General features: G+C 45.9%; 1 protein-coding gene across 4 annotated transcripts in view; it reads left to right on the top strand.

Annotated features, from left to right (window-relative positions):
* The window catches only part of CECR2 (CECR2 histone acetyl-lysine reader), a 646890-nt gene that overhangs the window by 520876 nt on the left and 105844 nt on the right, over positions 1 to 20170 (top strand). For all 4 annotated transcript variants that reach the window (XM_085652176.1, XM_085652174.1, XM_085652177.1 and 1 more), the window contains one exon: positions 8756 to 8884. In XM_085652176.1, coding sequence (XP_085508302.1) covers positions 8756 to 8884 — 129 coding nt within the window. The remainder of the gene's footprint in view (positions 1 to 8755; positions 8885 to 20170) is intronic.

Raw genomic sequence — 20170 nt, 5'->3', positions numbered from 1 at the left:
TTACTATGTACTGGTCGCAGGTGCTGGACGAGATAGACCACCATTTTGACACTACACTCCGATTTCCTGTACACATAATCCTAGGGGTCTCGGACAGACTTGCTTACCCCCTCAAATCCCATGAAGGCAAACAAATAGGCATAGCTCTACAAAATATCCTATCGCACTGGGGCACAGACACTACTCCAAACATACAGGATTGGCTCCAGCGCCTGTTGTATGTACTGGGCATGGAGCGCATCACCTTTTCGCTGCAGGGTGAAGGGGCCTCTTTCGATGTGTGGCGCCCTTTCGTTTCCCTGCTGTGCACCGAATTCCGCGAGCTCTCCTGCCCCAGATACTTGCGGCTACTTCGCCTTCCCGACTTGGGTCAAAACACCACTTAGACAATGTCCCAGACGCTATGGAGGGCTGAGACTGCTTCTCTTTCTATTTTTCGAATGTCAAGAAATGGGAGGGGGGGTGAGGAACCGGGGGGAGGGGTTGAGAAGTTGTCTTTTTTTCTATTTTTGTCTGTTTGTCATTCAGAAGTGTTTAGCCGCTGTGGCGGCCCACCTGAGAAGAGAGAAAATCCACATCTGCTCTTCCTAGACGTTTGGCTAATAAGGAGACGCACAAAACAAACATGCCAGAATCATGTTAAAAAACAATTCAAACGCTGCAAGGCCTGGGTTTCTCAATAAACCGCAAAAAATCGCCTACTTCACCAGAAAGAGAAAAAAACCTTCCTGGGAGCAAGACTGAACACGGCAAACGCCAAGGCTTATCCCACACAGGCCAGGATACAAGCTATCCATCACGAAACCGCCTTCTGCCAGAGGGGACAGTCTCTGACAGTGAGGAAAGTAATTAAACTAATGGGCACGATGGCATCTTGTATCCTACTCATCCCTCACGCTCGCCTATACATGCGCCCATTCCAAGAATGGCTCACCTACAGCTGGGCGCAAGCCACAGGAAGTTGGGAGGATCTAGTGGTTGTTACACAAAGGTTGCAAGCAGAGATTCAGTGGTGGGCATCCAACAACATAGCACAGGGGAGACCTATCAGGGACCCAACTCAATCTGAGTCACCAAGGATGCATCCCTCAATGGTTGGGGGGCACATCTCAACCAGCTGAAAGTTGTTGGTCAATAGAACGAACAGGACTCCACGAAGCACATCAATGTTTTGGAAATAAACAGTTTTTCTGGCACTCAAGGCATTCCAAAAACCTATTCAGCAGAAAACCATCTTAATACAAACAGACAATACAACTACAATGTTCTACCTGAACAAACGGGGTGGAACAAAGTCCTTTCCCCTAAGCAAACTTGCACAGGAAATCTGGCATTGGGCAATAACCAAACAAATCAATTTACAGACAGTACATCTACCAGGGGTAAACAACATCACAGCGCACCAACTGAGCAGACAAAACAACTGCTCCCACAAATGGGAGTTGAAACACACAACGGTACAGTTTCTATTCAACATCTGGGGAACGCCAGTGTTGGACCTGTTTGCAACAATGCAGAACAAGAAATGCCAATACTTTGCCTCGATTTCCACACCACCTGTCAAAGGGAAATGCGCTTTCTCTCAATTGCTCTCAGACATTTGTTTACGTGTTTCCACCAATAACCTTGATGCAAAAAGTGCTTCAAAAAGCAAAGGTACCTGGAACAAACCTGATTATCATTGCTCCTCATTGGACAAGACAAACCTGGTACTCAACTCTCCTAGAACTATCCAATGGAGAAATGGTCAGGATCAAAGCAGAAAAAGACCTGTTGACAATGCAACAGGGACAAATTTTTCACCCGGAGCCAGCAATGTTACAACTAGCAGCCTGGCGCCTAAATACATAGAATTTGGGCATCTCAATCTACCCCTAAGAACAATGGAAATTCTAAAAGAAGCAAGAAGGCAGTCAACAAGAAAATGCTATACAGCAAAATGGAAGTGATATACCACATGGTGCACCACCAACAACAACACTAATTCAATCAATACATAAAAAGTTATTACATAGCTTACTTACCTATTGGATAACAACATCAATTTTTCGAGCCTTAAAGTGCACCTTGCTGCCATAGTGGCATACACACGAGGTAAATCATGCAAAATCGTTTTTTACAAGACCAGTCATTAAAAGGTTGTAAGGAAGTGGATTTCTGTTGCAGTAACCCTCCTACTTTTTGCCTGATAACTGATGCACTTTTCAGTGGTGTGCCCTGGGCTCCTGCCAATCAGGTGCCCAGGGCCTGTGTTCCTTCCCTAAAAACTGCCTAACAGCCTAAACCCAATTGGCATCTCTGGCCACATGTCAGCCCCTGGTAAAGTAAACCCTAGGTACCCAGGGCCTTGTGACCAGAGAAGGCCCCTACGGGCAGCAGCACTTATTGTGCCACCCTTAGAGGCCCTGTACCCTGACACACACACTGCCTTTGCAGGCTGAGTGTCTTGGTGCAGAACAAAACAGAGTCGACATGGCACACATCCCTGTGTGCCATGCCCACAACACACACTGCCCTGGCATACCTCAGTCACACCTCTAGCTGGGTGCCCTATGCCAGTGGTGTGGGCACAGGTGCCATTCCTGAGCACTGTAAGTGCAGTGCTGCCATTAAGAGTATATGGTGCTGGGAGGTCGTCAACACAAACTCCACAGCTTCATGATGGCAACACTGAAGACTGAGAAGTTTGGTATCAAACTTCTCAGCACATTAAACCCACACGGATGCCAGTGTGGGATTTAATGTACAATGCACAACAGAGGGCAACTTAGAGTTTACCCCTGAACCTAACCTACAATCCACATCTTGTCTGAGGGGCTGCCTAGGCTGCCACACAGCAGACATGTTTTTGGGCCCCTGGGTAGAGAGCCATCCGCACTCCTGGGCCTGCAACAATGCACATCCTGGGCGAGGTGCTAGGTCTCCTCCCCCAGGATGGGCAGGGGAAACTTCAAAGGCATGCCGCCTTTGTGAGCTTCTCCAGGCTACTTGCTGTACTCAGCAACTGCCCCCCACCGGTTCTGACCCCCACTCTGGTGGGAAGACTGGCGGGAAACCCCAAGGGAGGAAAGGGGGTGTGCCAGCCTCTGCCAACCCCACCCCTCAGGTGGGAGAGGCCAGGTGAATATACCCGGGCTCTCGCCATCTTTAAGATGGGGAGCCCTGCCCAATCAGGATTAGGCTACTGCCCCCCTCCCACAGGTGAGTGGCAGGATAGGGGGTGTACCCACCCCAGGGAAGGGACCCATTGGTCCCTGCCCTTTACCTACCTTTAACACCCCTAAATTTAGTATTTAGGGGCACCCTGAACCTTCCTTCCTCAGATCCAGATTCCGAAACAAGCAAGAAGATCAAGAAACAAGAAGACCTGCCGTGCAGCTGCTAACAAGAGGAAGACCTCAACTGATTTGGCCCCAGCCCTACTGGCCTGTCGACACTCGAACCTGCTCCTGCTAAACCCCGGCGTCTCCAGTGGACCTGACTGCCTTATGACTCTAACTAACTGGGACGCCCACGAGCAGTGGTACTGCTCAAAGCAAGTAGCAAGCCCCTGGCATCAGCCAGGAACCGCGACTCCTGCACACTCTGCACCCGCCAAGCCTGGCCTGTGCCGGAGTGGACAAAGACCACGAGGACGTCTCGCCAGCGACTGCGAGCCCGAATCCAGCACCCAAGGACCCACCTCGACGCTCCGGACGACGCCTGCAGCCTCAGAACCGGGGACCCCTCCAACCGTGACCAGCAGAGGGTAAGATTTCCCAACATCAAAAGGCACCCCGGCACCCTGCGGCCCCCCGTGCCCAACTCCTGGGTGCCTACCTATCCTCCAACTTCCCAACTTACCTCTTGAAGTGGTGGTCGCACCTGAAGAATCTTCGTCCCCGAGCTTGCAGCCTTTGTTCGTCCTTGAGCTTCTCCATTGAAATCCATTAAGCGCCCGACGCCTCAAAAGCACCCTGCTCCCAGCCGCCCGAGTGCCCCTCGGAGTGCAACCTCTATTCTACTTGCCCTGAGTTTGTGACCAGGAGCCCAGCTCCCACAGCCGCGTGGCCTGCTAGCCAGCAGCCACCAACCAAAGGCCCCCTGCCTCCCATAGGATAATATTGGGCCTAACTCCCTCTGCACCCGGCTGCCCCTTTGCCGCTGAGGGTGTAACAACTGTACCTACCTGACCCTGGGGGACCCCTGAGTCTGTCCAGAGCCTTAACTCTGCCAGTCGAGTACTTCCCCAAAACCCGATAACTCACTTTTCTTCCATAGGGTAACATTGACTGGTTTCCCTTGGAAATTCTTCTAAGTGTCGCGTTTTGAAACTTTAAAATATTCATCTAAAATCGCCTGTATAACAAAAACGTTTTTACTCAACTGTTTACAGGAGATGTCCCGGGACTGAATCTAGGATCCAGCCCTGTGGTAAGAAAAGTAATCCAAAAAGTAATCAATTGCATTTAACTAGAAATTCCCATTGAGCTCAATGTATAATTGTGTTTGAAATTGTGTTGCCTATTGCAACCACTTGTAACTTTCTACAAAAGTCAATTGCATATTGCAAAAGTATTTATATAAAGCATCTCATTCTGAGAAAGTATATTTTAATACCTATTGTTGGTTCTAAAATAAAACAAGCATATATTTTTTGTAGATAAACCATTGGCCTAGAGTTCAGTTATTGAGTGTGTGAGACCATTTGCTGACTGAGTGTGTGCAACAAATGCTTTACACTGTCCTCTGATACTGCCTTACTGCTCGACCAAGCTACCACTTTAGAGAGCAAGGTTATATCTAACTTTAGCCTCTGCCAAACCTCTGGGGACTGTGGACTCTGTGCACACTGTACCTATTTGGGAACAGTATATACAGAGACCCTTTCTTTCAAAATTTCTTAGAAGGAGCCAAAAGAATAGCTCCACCAAGAGTTGCTCCTGTCGCAACATGGAGCTTAAATACACTCCTTTCTCAACTGATAACAAAGCCCTTTAAACCCATGCATACAGCGGACCTCAAACATATTAATCTAAAGGCAGCCTTTCTCATTGTGATAACATCACTACGAAGAGTAAGTGAACTGCAAGCTTTAACGATACAGGAACCGTTTCCACAAGGACAAAGTAATCCTAAAAACGAACCCACAGTTTTTGCCAAATGTAGTATGCAAGTATCCCTTAAATCGAAACATTCTCCTGCCAGATTTCTTCCAGAACCCAAAAACGAAAGCAGAGAGAAGCCTCCATACCCTGGATGTAAGGAGAGCATTAGTATATTTGCAGAAGACAGAGCAAATCAGGAAAACGAAGCAATTGTTTGTTGCTTACGCACATACCAACACAGGATCAGCTGTCACAAAAGCAACTATTGCAAGATGGATAGTACAGGCTATCCAGTTATGTTATGCCAATGCCTAAAAGGAACTAACAATGCAACCAACAGCTCACTCCACTAGAAAGAAAGGAGCAACTCTGGCATTTATGGCAAATTTACCCATTGATTCCATTTGTGCAGCAGCAACATGGGCATCACCACACACTTTTACGAAGCAATATTGTGTGGACATACAACTGAATAAGGAAGCTCAAATTGGACAAAGGGTGCTTCAACACCTGTTTGCAAAGTCTTCCTTTCACCACAGCCTCCCAGGCACGGAGAAACCGCTACACAATCTGATGCACAGCATGTGAATCCAGAAAAGGATTCATGCTGCAAAACTAAATGGTTACTTACCAGTAGGAGTAGTTTTGCAGCTTGAAGAATTGTCTGGATTCACATGCAACCCACCTGGCCTCCCCTATAAGGAAAACAAACAGGTGGGTAAGCAAAGGACTACATCAGTATTTTCAAAACCATTTCAAAGATTAAAAAACATAAGGAAAACAGTAAAAAGAATCCGAAGATGGCCACCACGCACGTGGACCTCTAGGATACCGTCTGATGTTACACAGGGGACATACCTGGCACCAAATGTTGGTAGACAGCGACCAATACAAGAAAAAAATAAAAAAACGACAATTCCGGACCCAGCCACAGATGGTGGAATAATGTACAGCATGTGAATCCAGAAAATTCTTCAAGCTGCAAAACTACTCCTACTGGTAAGTAACCATTTCGATTACCAAACCGACAAGATCTGCTGTCAGTGGAAGAAGGAAGGGTGCTACATCCAGAACCAGAGTCAAGAGTCTTTAGGCCTAGCAGCATAGCTCCTGAAGACTTAAAATGTGGATACCTAATGCACCAGAGACTATGATGGCTGTCCTAATAGAGGCAAGGAAGTCAACAACAAGAAGGTGTTATATGGCTAAATGGAAAAGACCTTCACTCTGGTGTCTTGAAGAGAGATTATTAAGGAAAAACATAAGAGATAAAATGGTGCTAAAATACTTAACACATCGCCTAGACTGCAAACTAACATATGCATCTTTAAATGTTCATTTAGCAGCAATAGTAGCATACACAAGAGGCCACATTGGGAGAAGTTTTTTCACAGCCCCTTGGTAAAGAGGTTCCTTGAAGGAGCAAAGAGAATTGGACCACCAAAAAAGGTACCTGCACGCACATGGAATTTGAATGTAGTTATCACACAACTGATGAGGGCACCATTCAAACCTTTACACAAGGCTACATTGCAAATGCTCACTCTAAAGACTGCTTTTTTTATTTGTCATAACTTCACTACACAGGGTGAGTGAGTTACAGGCACTTTCATTACAAGAACAATATTATCAGATACACAAGAACAGAATTGTCTGGAGAACCGAATCACAGTTCATTCCAAAAATAATCCAGAAAAGATTCACGCTGCAAAACTTAGTTTCTCACTTGTCAGTGCAGTTGTGCACCTTAGTTTTTCGGATTCACAATCTAAGCCACCTGCCTCCACCAAGAAGATGAGAGGAGGGAACAACATTAAAAAAAAAAAAAAAAAAGAATCTGAAGATGGAGACCAAAGGTGGGACCTTCCAGAGGAGGCACAACAATGTCAAATGGGGACACCAAATGGAGGTGCGTTGATGCCCACCAACAGCAAAAGCCAAAAAGAGGACAAAAGATTTTATGGAGAATTTAGGACCCATCCACTAGATGGCGGAATAATGCACAGTATGTGAATTCAGAAAATTCTTCCAGCTGAAAAACTACACTGACAGGTAAGAAACTATACATTACCACTCCGGCACACATGTGGAGATACTCCCAATATAGGTTCTCTCCGGAGTAGTTAACGGACATTGCACCCAGCCAGGACACTAAACAGATTTGCGTATACGCTTAGTAGGTTCCTTGACATTCTCAACATTTTGACAGTTCGAGCCAGAGACCAAGGAGCAGAAGCTGCACATACAAGTTTCTAACTATGTCTGACAATTTTATAAAACTGAGCTATAATTAATGCCTGGGCAGCTGTAGAACCTAAATACGGCAACCCTTACAATTGACTCCTCAGTATGCCTTTGGAGTGAGCTTGCGATTTTAAGTTTAATGGCAATTGGAAATCTTTCAATGTCTTATGAACTTCTTGACAGTAGTGTTGGTATCACTGAGAGATTTCAACCAATAGATTTTTCTCCAGATTTCACATTCACTCCTGAAATTAGAGTCCATTACCACTGGACAATAAATCCGGTTCTAAAATTCTTAAAAGGATGACTCTTTAACTTGGCAGATCCATGTCTTAGATTTGCATATTATGTCATTACGTGTCCCCCTGAAAGAGAGTTCACAATCGGCTAATACAATAATGACCAGGAGAATCTCAATTTTCAAAGCAAATGGAATTTACTTGCATTGACCATCCTGTCACCATCTTCATGCTGCCCTGCTTCTACATACATTCTGCCCTTTATTCATTCAATGGGTACTTTCTTCATTTGTGCAAGAAGGTGGAAGGACGACTTGAAACTGCACATACGTTTTTATGTTCAAACCAGTGTTCGTGTTTGCATCCCACTTTGTAGACTTTTGCAGGGCTGTGGGGGTTCTTGCATTGCTAAAGCTAGATATTTTGTTTAATCAACAGAGAGAATAGATTTAAACTACATTTCAAGTAGATTACTTCTTTCCACAGAGCATCACGCCTACCATTTTTGGATTGAGGGTCTTAATAGAGATTGTTACAATGATGGATGTATTGTGTCTTTAGAAGTGGTATAGGTGCTGGTTTGGCACATGGGTAGCAAACACTATGTGGTGCAGAACAAAACATGTAATTTTCCTGTACCTCAGATTGCACATATGTGCAATGTAAAGCATGTTAATGGAAAGCTGTATGTGTAAATATATAATATTGATTCAATTCTCACCCCCTCCATTGATGTACAGTGCTCTATTGTGTTCCAACAAAGCACTGGGCATAATGTAAATGAAGGTGTCAGCCACTCAAGTCTGTTTCATACCAATCGTATTTCCTAAATGATTATGGTACGTTACACATGTATTTTGGAAAAAGGTGCACTTGAACAAACTTTGGAAAATTGATTTCTTTTGAATATGATTTTAATACAAACAACCCCACCATAAATAATCATTCCCGTGCTCACACACATGGCAGATCTGTATTATATATGTTTTCAAACCAGTTCACTTAATGAAACAGAAGTGATATGTTGCAGTCATTGAGTACTAAGTCCCGGCTCTTAAGAGACCCTCCCTCTGGGCACGGTGTCTTGCCACACTTCTCTCCGTTTATTTAGATTTAAATGCCAGCATTACTGATGGTGCCTTTTTTGTCTTTCTCCTTGTGAATCGACCCTTCCTCGCTAATCAGAGGCCAACCATTCCTGGCCTGTTTGCCCCTCCAAGGGTCTCTGATCCAGCCAACCTATATGGGTCTCTAAGAGTACCAGAACCACACCCAGGCGATCAAGTTCAGCATCATCCGCACTTCAACGTGCAGGTATTGTGCATATCCAACAATAGTTTGTCAATTTGTTTTTTATTCCTGTGGCTTTAAAAAAGGATGTTCACTTGTTCTATCAAACTTACTGAATGTAGGCTTTTGCAGGTCACTTGTTGCTCTATTATGTTTGTATACTTTTTTATATAGCACCATTAACCTGTGGTGGAATTGACACTCTTCAGTTTGAAATTGTTGGAACACTGTATGACCTGAATCATTGTAGTGGAGCAGCATTTCGTAATATTGCACTGATGATATTGATACCCCCTCTATAGCGACATGAGCTTGCACCAGTGTATATTTCAAATCTTCTCTAAAATGGAAATTCTAAAGCTTCTCATTAAAAACATTTGTTGTCTTGTATAGGAGAAAATTAGTAGTAAGAATGAATTTAAAAATACATCACATTAGTAAGTACATCGTGCCATCTAGAGGCTTTATTCATCTAGAACAATAAATGCAATACACTAAGGAGGTTGAGAGGATTTGGGTTTACATTTGATATGGAGAAGACATTCATTGCAACGTAAACCAGCATGGGCATAGTAAATAGATCCAGCATGCATTTTGAGTCCTGAAAAACACATAAAAAAAACTGCTGCCGTGAAAAAAAATCAAATTCAATGCATCTATAAGATAATGTAATGTGGAATGATTCAGTGCATTTCTGAGATGTGAAATAGACAATCATGTATTGAAATGAAAGCACTGCAGAGAGATTTGAATGATACACATTTCAACCAATAGCATGTAAGGAGAGGGCAGTACTTCTCTGGGCTGAGCCAAATGCCCACCCTATGTATATTTTAAATAATTGGTAACAGTAGATGTTTCAGACAGCTGTACTACAAGACAGACCTAAAAACTGATCTTCCTCCAAAAGCACATACATTTACCTTTCGGGTGACTATTAGTCCTGTTGTTGTAGGCTTTCGCCTACCATTATTTCCCATATACACTACCACCTAGTGGTGAAGCGAGAAACTGCTTCTGATCTTAACATGGTACATCACATACATGTAAATAGTAAAGTGCATACATGTAATGTAGTATATGTACCCCTCACACAAGTGCAAAGCTTCCTTTTTAATGAAGCGTACCTTTCAGTTAATTTTGATCGATGGCAAAGGAGCAACCCAGAGAGAGTTAGGAATAGACAAGACAAACAACATAAAGCTAACTTTATCCTAGTCCTATATCTTTGTTCTCTCTTATTCTCAATCTGTGAGAAGATTCCATAAGAAAAGAAAGAATAGAGGAAAGTCCCTGTGTGAAATCAACTATTATCCTAGCTCTTGGAATCTGAGTCCTCTATGGTTCTTCCCCTGCTTGGTTTGCCATCATTCCGCCCTCTTGCTAGAGAGAATGCCTCCATACATATGTTAGATGAACAACCAATTTGAGGACCTCCTTTCCGCCGAATAATCTCTGCCATTTCTCCTGCCGCTTTGTTGTAGGGGGGATCTATATCTATTTCTCAGCATCTGACAAATGTCCTTTAAGAATCATTGTTCCTGCAATATATGCTTTCATAGGAATTAAATAAGGTGTTATTGAGCCAGTGGTTTCTGCAAATGTATTTCTTGAGGAGTTTCTATCAGCTTGTCACACGTTAGGAAAATCGAGAGCTTGACTGATGCAGCATGCGTGTGTGGTAACCCAGGTACCTGCCCTGTAGATCTCTCCGACAGGACCAATCACTTTCACTTTTAGAGTCTGAAGTTGAGAGGCTGCATTACAGTAGGCTGTGGCACACAGTGATTTGCTGTGTTGCATGCCTTACTGTGTTCAGATTGTGTGCAAGGTTTGCCCATTGTGCAGGAGCAAGCCCGGCACTCAGGCGCAAAGTAGGCAACCACTGTCTGCTGGGCAAGAGCAGGAGCAGTGTAGACAAGCAAAAAATATTTGTCTAACCCAATGGATAGTGGAGGAGGTTAAGTTTAGGGATGACCTTGAGGCACAGAATCTTCAAAGTAGAGGTCTTAAAAGTCCATTGATAACAGCCAGTGCTTGTATTGAACTGCTGCAAAAACATTGCCAAGCATAGTGTCTTAAACTTCTGTAAAGGTATACATTAAGTTTTAATTCTTCCAGAATGTTGCAGAATCCGTTTTCACCTCCAGAAAGTGGGAGTAGTGGCCTTGCCCCTTTTCAGAGGAAGTGAGATGTTTTATGACCCCTTAAATTGTTCTCTGCAAGTCTGTCAGTAATTCTGAAGATGCAGAATGCCATTGTATTGCTCTTGGCCCACCCTAACCCATCTGACTGAAGTGGCAGTTATCTTCTGAGAGTGAACATCAGAGGACAACTTGGTCACAGGCAAACCATCGGTATTTTTTTGTACTCACTTGAGGCTGAAATGGCAGTCTTCCTTTGAACTGTGAAGACATTGGAATGGGTGTCACTGGCTTGAGGCTTACAGTAGAAACACATTATCTGATAGAGACTACTAGCCGCAGATTCCTTCACGTAGAATTATCCCCAGGCGTGAGACTGGATCCGGAAAACGATCTTGCGCCGGGGGGAGGGGGCGGCATCACGCGACTCTGCCCAGGCGTCGTCCGCGTACATGACGTCAGCGAGGTCAGCGAGGTCACATAAGTCCCACCCCGGTGCGCCTACATCAGTTTTTTCCTTTTCCGCGTGCAACGTGGATCCGGTTTGTGCTCTGGGCCTGTTTAGGCCTTTCCCTTATGCTACTGCTGTGTTTGTGTGAACAGTGTGCGAATGCCTTCGGGCTTTAAAACTTGTTAGTCGTGTGGCCGCCTCATGTCGGCGACGGATCCTCACCCCATCTGTATGTGGTGTTTGGGGGAGCACCATGACTCCACTGATTGTGAGGCGTGCCAGCAGATGAAGCCGAAGTCCCGGCGTGAGTGCCGGATGAAACTTCTTTCGGCTCGTGTGTCCAGGTCAGTGTCCTCTCGCCCGGCCCCTGAGGAGGGTTCTCGGACCCACGGCTTCCCTTGCAGACTTCGGTCTTCTCCCAGGTCGCAAGTGCGCCGCTCACCTCTTGGTAAGTGTCGCAGTTTGTTCCCGAGCGTCGGGTTCCGGCCTGTCGAGGGCGTGGGCTCTGGGCGTGTGGTGCGGCCCCACGGGTCGTCCCCTTAGCTGCCGTTTCCCGGCGTGGGGGCGACCACAGCCCAGATGTAGACATATGCGGCGGCTTTGCAGGCCTCGCTGGCTTCCCCTCCTTCTTCCCCCCCCCCCCCCCCCCCGGGACATCAGCGGATCCCTTGCAGTGTGCGGGGCCCTCCATGGTTGTCTGGCTGTGGTTGAGGTTCTGTTGGCTGTGTGTTTTTCATTTGGGTTTTGTACCCCATGCTGGGCCTGGGATTGGCCTGTCTGCGTTTCCCCTCTGGCTGCTTGATAGGCCTCCTGCGTTTTTTTTTGTCGCAGTTCTTTTCTGTTGTCTTCTGCTGCGGAAGTTTCTTCCTAAGAGGTTCCCATGTCTTGGGATCTGACATGCCCTATGTGGGGCAGGATTGGCTGGTATATGGCCCTGGTATGTGCTGGGGAGTTGTGGTCGCCTGCGGGCTTTTGCTCTTCGTGGCGTTATGGTATGTTGCGGTTGCAACCTTATTCTTCTTCGACTTTTTGCTTGAGTTTTTCGTTCTGTGGTGTCCCTGACGTCTGGCGGAGCTTGCCAGTGCCGTCCTCTTGTTCTTTCTGCACATTGTGCCTTCTTGGGACTTTAGTGAGACTGTCATCCTGCCTTCTCCGCTGCTTCCAGTGGGCCTTTGCTCTGCCTCTTCTCCTTGGAGTCTCTAGGTTGCTCTTCTCTTTCGGTGCTCCTTTCCTTGCCTTGGCCTTGGGCGGAGGTTTTGTTTTGTTGGGGTGTTTGGCCTCTTGCGCCTTGCCTGGTTTCCTCTGCCGAGTTTAGGACAGGCTATCTTTTTCTTCTCTTCTTTTGCCTGGTTTCCTCTGCTGAGTTTAGGACAGGCTATCTTTCTCTTCTCTTCCCGATTTACCCCCCCCCCCCTTTTGGGGTTCGTGGCCTCCTGCTGGCGGGGGTTTCCCTTTGCCTGGGGTACGGTGCTCCTCGTCCTGTTTTCGGACTCGGCCCCTGTGCGGCCCTCTGATGCCCCGGTGGGTGGGGTCCTCTCGCAGACCCTCCTTCCCCTTGGGTATGGCTAGGGTATCTATTCTACGTGAAGAAATCTGCGGCTAGTAGTCTCTATCAGATGTACGAGTTACTTACCTTTGGTAAGGATTTATCTGGTAGAGACGATTCTAGCCGCAGATTCCTTCACGGCCTGCCCTTCCTCCCCGTTCTGCGCGGGCTTGTAATTTGGTCTTTTGCACTTGCTTCCCTATGGGTGGCTGTGTCTTCTCTGAGTACATTCTTTACCCTTTTTCCTCCCCGTTGTCACAGGGGAGGATAGGTTTGTTGGTCCTTCTGGCTCTTTGCGATCCTTGAGGTTGGTGTCTTTTGGCTGTGTCTCTGCCCTTGTTCCTGATGGGGGTTGTCGCACTCTGTTTGGGATATCTTGGAGTTTTGTCGTTCCCTGTGTGCCCCTGACTGGTTCCCTTTCCTTGTCTTTGGTTGGGGTCGTAGTTCTGTTGCGTGTTATCGTGACATTTTTACACATGTCCCTTGTCTCTGGTAGGCCTGGGCTAAATTTCCATTCCGCTCGCGGAAATTGCGATAATTTGACATTTTCGCGTTCCGCGGAGAGCGCAAAAATGTCAAAATTTCCGCATTCCGCAGCTTAGCAATAATTTGTTTCTTGCTCGCGCTGTAAAATAATACATTCTCGCGCACGCCTGCGCGATCGCCTTACCTGAATCCCCGCGTTCGCCGACAAGTTTTCCTGATCCGGTCGCGTTCTCCACGAGATGTTGGATTGTTGGTAGCCATTTGCGCTGTCTCACGACAGTTCGTGCCTGCAGTAATGTCATTGGTCACGCGATCACGTCTTTCTTCTCGCGATCATGCACCGCGGGAAGAGTGAAAACAAGATGGCCGCGCACGCGAGCAACCGCATGGGTAAGTTGGCGAGCCGCGACCACGCAGAAAATACCGCGAACGGCCGGGAAAAAAACTTCCGCATCTTCGCGATATTTCCGCGTGTTTGCGGGGATTTTTAACATTTTCGCGATAATTTGCGAAAGTCACTTTCGCAAATTCCGCCCACCTCTAGTCTCTGGGTTGCTGCTCTGTTCCTTATTCTTTCCCTGCCTTCGGTTACTGCAGTGCCGGACGCTGCTCTTTATGGTGTTGTTCCTCACCACCCTATTTCTGTTCTTTCGCACACTGTTCCTATACTCTCACAGTTTTTGTCTGCGGGCTCCGCGTTGTGGCGCGGAAAGGTTCTCCGAAGAAAACTGACGTAGGCGCGCCGGGGTGGGAACTTACGTGACCTCGCTGACGTCGGGTACGCAGACGATGCCTGGGCGGAGTCGCGTGAGGCCGTCCCCCCGGCGCGCAGGGATGCTGAGCAAAACAGTTTTCCGGATCCAGTCTCATGCCTGGGGATAATTCTACGTGAAGGAATCTGCGGCTAGAATCGTCTCTACCAGATACATCGTTACCGAAGGTAAGTAACTCGTACTATAGGGTCGACTTGGTCAGAGTCCTTAAGACATCTACCATAATCCCACAATGCCCATGTACATACCCACCATTTTAGTTTAGTTTTCTGCCGTTGGGTATGGAGGTACATCTGAAGTCTCCTGATCTTATTTCGAAAGAAGTCATCGAAGAATCCTCGAACAATTGTCTAAAAATGTTTAAGAAACAGACAAAAACGATGGAGAGAGGTTTTTAGGGATTTTTAGTCAGGAGGGATCAACAGACTAAAGATGTTTGGGGTCTTGTTTGTCCCAGTTGGTTGGAACATGGTGATTTGACTATCATGGTGTTATTGTGCTGGTGCTTCTCCTGTCCAGGAGTTTCTTCCCATTGGACCGCAAGTTGATGACTTGGTTCTGAGCTTTAGTCCGAAGACTAACGTCAACTTGGTACCTTATAGTGAGCCCAGTATTTATTGCCATTGTTTAGGCTTTCCTATTTTCTACTATAAACATATAAACACTAGTAAAACCAAATCAAATGGGATATAGCCTAAACAGAATTTTTTTTTTTTAGACACATGCCTAAAATTATCCTGCTTGTATTTTGAAGTTTACTAATTTCAGTGAAAAAGCTTTAGCGTTGTAAATCTTTTCTGGATTCGCATGCTGTGGATCATTCCGCCATCTAGCGGCTGTAGATCATTAAGCCATTTAGCAGCTGTAGACCATTCTGCCATCTAGCAGCTGGGTTCAGAATATTCCTCTTGGGTGTCAGCGACCATCATTTGTTGGCATGTCGGTCCAATCCGTACGTCAGACATGCACCCTGGAACTCTATGTGCATGTCTTGCCACCTTCGGATTCTTTTTTTGAGTTGTTGGGTCAGGAAGCAGAGGTAGAATTGAAGATCAATGAAGAAAATTCAAAAAGTAATTAAAGCAACAGGCAAAGAAATCTGAATGAAAGAACCTCCAATTCATATTCACCAGATACCACCAAAAAAGTAGGTGTGACATGCAGGTGAGCCCACCACGAAGGTTGAAGTATATGGAAAATTGAGTTGTGGCCACGGACTACATCCAAAGCTCAGAAGAAAAAGCAGTAAATCTTCTACAAGGAGGACGAAATATAGGAACTAGCACTTTTCCTGGACCCAGAGAGTGCTGAGGGAGATTGACAGAATCTCAACACCAATTCACTAGAGGAGGGAGTTGACTCTTACTCTGGGAGGCCTTTACTGCCCAACTACATTGCCGTATACAGTGGGCGCAAAGTATAGAAAGTGGCTGCCACCCAATGGAATATAGACAGCTCCAATGCACTCCTCAGTAGATGGTGGCATCAACAGTGGGAGGAAAACAAGGAGTTGCTGCAGCAACTCCGTGAACAGTACAGAAAGATGGCACACAACATATACGAGAGGATAAAGCTATTTCCAACACCTGCTTCAAGTAAACCCTGGCCACCACAGACATGGCAAAAAGACAGCTATGTACGAGCACTACTCTTAAAAGACACTCTTTGCTGCAAGTCTCAGGATTTAAAGACCAGGTAAAGAACTGTAACTAGCACCCTCTTCTTGGAAGAGCATATGTTTGGTTCATCGGTGGATGACGAGCTTCAACAGATCAAGGAGGACAATGATACTGCAAAACCAAGGGAAGCCCTGCAGTTTCATCTACATGAGAGGGAACAGCTCCAATAAGGAGGCCCTGAGGCAGAGGAGTATTTTAAGATAGAACTCTACAGACATTCCTCTCTTTACAGACAAGAACTCAGCAAGCAACTCCATAGTGTTAGCTCTCACCAACACCGCGTCAGCCCTTACGAGGCAGGTACAGAGGAAGGACCCAACCCTCAAAAGGAGTGGGCTCAGTAAGCAAGTGAGGGAGAGCCCTGCAACATAACATTACCACCAGTTATGGGGACACGGGAGGAAAGATGGGAGGGTACCTCCAGGATTGGAGGTCACTCACCTCTGACAAATCGGTATGGAACATTCTCCAAAATGGCTACTGTATCGAACTCTCATGAATACCACCAAATGTGAAAGAACTCCCGCCAAGAAAGAGCAAAATCACTTGCAACGGAAAGTGCAGGAACGTCTGCAAAAACAGGTGATAGAAAGGGTGCTAAAGAGAGAGAACCACAAAGAACCTTCCCTGTATAATTTCTGGTACCTAAACCTGACCAAAGATCAACTCTGAATCTCCGGTTCTTAAATTTATAAAAATCCCGAAGTTCAATATAAACACGCTTCAGGCGGTCATACCATGGCTGCAGAAAGATGTACATGGCAACTTTAGACCTTAAACACATCTATCTGCATGTGGCGATGACCAGCAAGCACAAGACATTCCTCCAGGTAGTCTATCAGTTCAGGGTACTTCCTTTTGGGATAGTCAGTGCTCAGGGTGTTTTTGAAATGTTTGGTTGCTTTGGCAGCGCACTTGAGAAGGCAGGAGTTACATGTATACCCCACCCAGACGATTGGTTGGTAAAGGCAGGCTCATTCAGACAATTCCAGAAGATCATAAAAATGGCCATGCATTCCCTACATAGAATGGGTTTGCCCCAATACCAAAAAAAAGAAAATACATTTTTAGGAGCAATGTTAGTCCAGGGAAGCTAAAGCATTGCCTACAATCAGAAGGATCCTGACATTGACGGACGGGCATGATAGCATCATTCATAACTCAAATCACACAAACATGACTCCACATGAGACCAATCCAAAAATGGACACAGATAATCGTTACGGGAAGTTGGGAGAATCAAGTGGTTATCAAACTGAAGGTAAGGTAGGAAATAGCATGGTGGAACTTGAACAGTACCCTGCAGAACCTTACTTGTAAATCCACAAAGACAGAGTGGTCATGCAAACAAACCCACAGTTCCGAGGTCATCTCACACTTAACCTGTTAACTGTTAACCAAAACATGCAGCGGCCAGTATTCTTTCAACAGCCAAAGGTACAAGCAAAATAAACTCTCCACGTGCTAGACTTGCGTAGGGCACTCACGTTTTACCTGGATAGAACTAAACTGATCATGAAAGGAACCAGGATCTTCGTTTACTTTGCCTCTGCAGGCAGCGGCTCAATAGGTGCCAATGGAACCATCGCTCGAGAGATAGTATAGACAATCCAGACATGCTACACAAAAGCAGTGCTCACTCCACAAGGAAAAGTGGGGCAAGTCTCACCTTTTTAGCAAACATTTCCCACAGCAACATACTATGGCAGCCATTTGGTCATCCCTACACACCTTCACAAAACACTATTGTGTGGACATTCAAGCCAACAGAGGTGCAGGTGGGATAAAAAGTATTAAAACACCTGTTTGCGATCGCAAACAAATTTCAACTGAGCCTCTATATGGAAAAGAAAGCTGCTACTAAATCAGTGCACAGTATGTCAGTCCAGAAATGATTAATGCTGCAAAAATGGGTTGCTTACCCTAGGAGTAGGTTTGCACCTTGAAGAGTTTTCTGGCATCACACGCAACCCTCCCACCTCCCCAGAAATTAGGTGCCCGAGACACACTACAGAGTGCCTTCTTTTTCACAGAGTTCACAGAAAGCCTTAAAAGACATGGACACGAGGGGGCGGACACACCACCAAATGGTGGTCGGCGACACCCAAGAGACAAAAAAAAGAGCGTGAAGAAGAGGGAAATTCCGGATCAAACCACTAAATGGCAAAATATACCACATCATTTGAATACAGAAAATAGTTCAAGCTGCAAAAACTACTCTTACTTAAGTAACCATTTTATTCTTTTCCTGTTTTTTCCCTCCCGTTCTTGTTTGTTTGGTACAAAGATCTGTAATTTAGTAATATGTGATCCATGATACAGACATGTTGAGGTTTTTAGCAGTTTTGTTCTGTTACCTCTTTACCATAGTTAAGCATCATGAAAACAACATGCATGATGATACAATTTTTTTGGCTTGTTTGCCACAAGGTAGGCATAGCAATTGATCTCATACAGTAGGTATAGTAACCGTTTGTTGCACATTATCGCTGTGGCACTAGCACATTTGTTTCTAAGACTGAGTGTGCTCAAGGGACTTGTAGGGTAACATTGAATGTAAGGTCTCTGAGCCTCGAAGCCACCACGGGAGGGGAGGTTTGAGGGTAGTTTCTTTCCCTCTCTAGGTCCCTCTCTAGCTCTTCTACCAGGCAGTTTTTATAGCTGCCTGTTGATGAAAAGCTCTTATGAACCATTCCAAAATATATAGTGAGCTTAAAGTCCAACCATTGCTTACCATTGGTTGAGTTTGTCACTCTCATTTGCTTGCTTCTTTTTTTTTAATGACTTTCCTTCCTTTTCTTGTGTTTGTCCACCCCCTGGAGTAAAGCCTCTTTAACATTGTTTTGATTGTATTACTTATATTCTTCCATTGCTCACATTTATTAAAGTACTCTATTCTTTTTCATTACTCAATCCATGTGTGCATGTGTTTTCTGGCTATCCCTTGTTGACTGCCTCCCCCCATCAAATACTTGCTCCTTTCACCAAACACTCCCTCTGCCACCACCCGATCCTCCGTTGCTCCCCTACCACTCACAGTCCTTCAAATAAATATTTTTATTTAATTGTTTTCATTTTTTGGAGGGCACAGCTGCTGCCTTTTGCTGTTAGTCTACTTAGCTTTCTATCTCTTTTGTGTCTCTCCATTGCTTTAATCTATCAACTCCTATATTGATGCCTTCGATCCACACCCCAACCGTCCTTGCTCCTTCATTGGTACCCCCACCCCTGAACATCATTTTATTAAAAATTTTATTTTTTGGGAGGGCCCAGCAGCTGCCATTGTTTATCCCAAAAATGTACAGATCTAAGTGGTATCTACCATCTTATATCAGTACATAAAAATATAAAGGAAAAAGCACCCACGTCTTTCTGTAGACGCGAGCATGCATGGTGACTCGCGCATGTACATACATCATCACGGGAAATTAACTTTACAACGCTGGCTGAGCCACGCGTGCCGTTTCCCCGCAAGTGGAACAACACTTGCCTGAACCACGCATCTGCCTTAGCCACGCATATGTGTGGTTAAGGCAGATAGCGGTCTAGATGTCTGGATGGGCAGGGAGAGGAACAGGAAGCGTAGGAACATGTAGCTCCAAACACAGACAGGTAAGTGTGGCTGGGGCCGGGTTTTGGGGGGTAGGTTTTAGGGGTGGGGTTCAGTTTTAGGGCTCAGAGGGGGGAGGCAGGAGCGTCGGTAGTTTTTTTGGAAGGGGGCAGGGTTTTCAGGCTCAAGTCGGAGGAGGGGTCAGTGTAGGTGTAAGGGTTGGGGCTGTGTTTTAGGGCTCAGGGCAGGGGTAGGGCAGTTGGGGCTGGGATAGGGGTAGTTTTTGGCAGGAGGCAGAGATTTAGACTTCAGGAAGGGGTAGTTTTAGGGGTGGGGTCAGTTTTAGGGCTCAGGGTGGAGGGGCTGAAGTCTGGGTCGTTTTTGGTAGGGGGCAGGGTTTTAGGTCTCAGGGGGAGGGCAAGCGGAATGGTTTGTTTTAACGCCAGGACATGGTCGGTTTTAGGGCTCAGGGCAGGTGTGGGCCAATTTAGGGAGCTGGATTTGAGGGCTTAGGGCAGGGAGGAGAGTGTCGGGGTAGATGTAATTTGCCTTGCATATCCCTTTAGCAATCATTCCTTTACAACGAAATACGTTGTTAAGGCATGCTTGGTAAAGGCATGCGTGGGTAAGGCGCATTCGTTGTTGCGACTGCATTGAGGCACACCTGGTTTAGCCATGCGT

Source organism: Triturus cristatus, chromosome 4_1 (genome assembly GCF_964204655.1).
Source record: "Triturus cristatus chromosome 4_1, aTriCri1.1, whole genome shotgun sequence".
Classification (NCBI taxonomy): Eukaryota; Metazoa; Chordata; class Amphibia; order Caudata; family Salamandridae; genus Triturus; species Triturus cristatus.
This window is presented reverse-complemented; position numbering and strand designations above follow the sequence as displayed.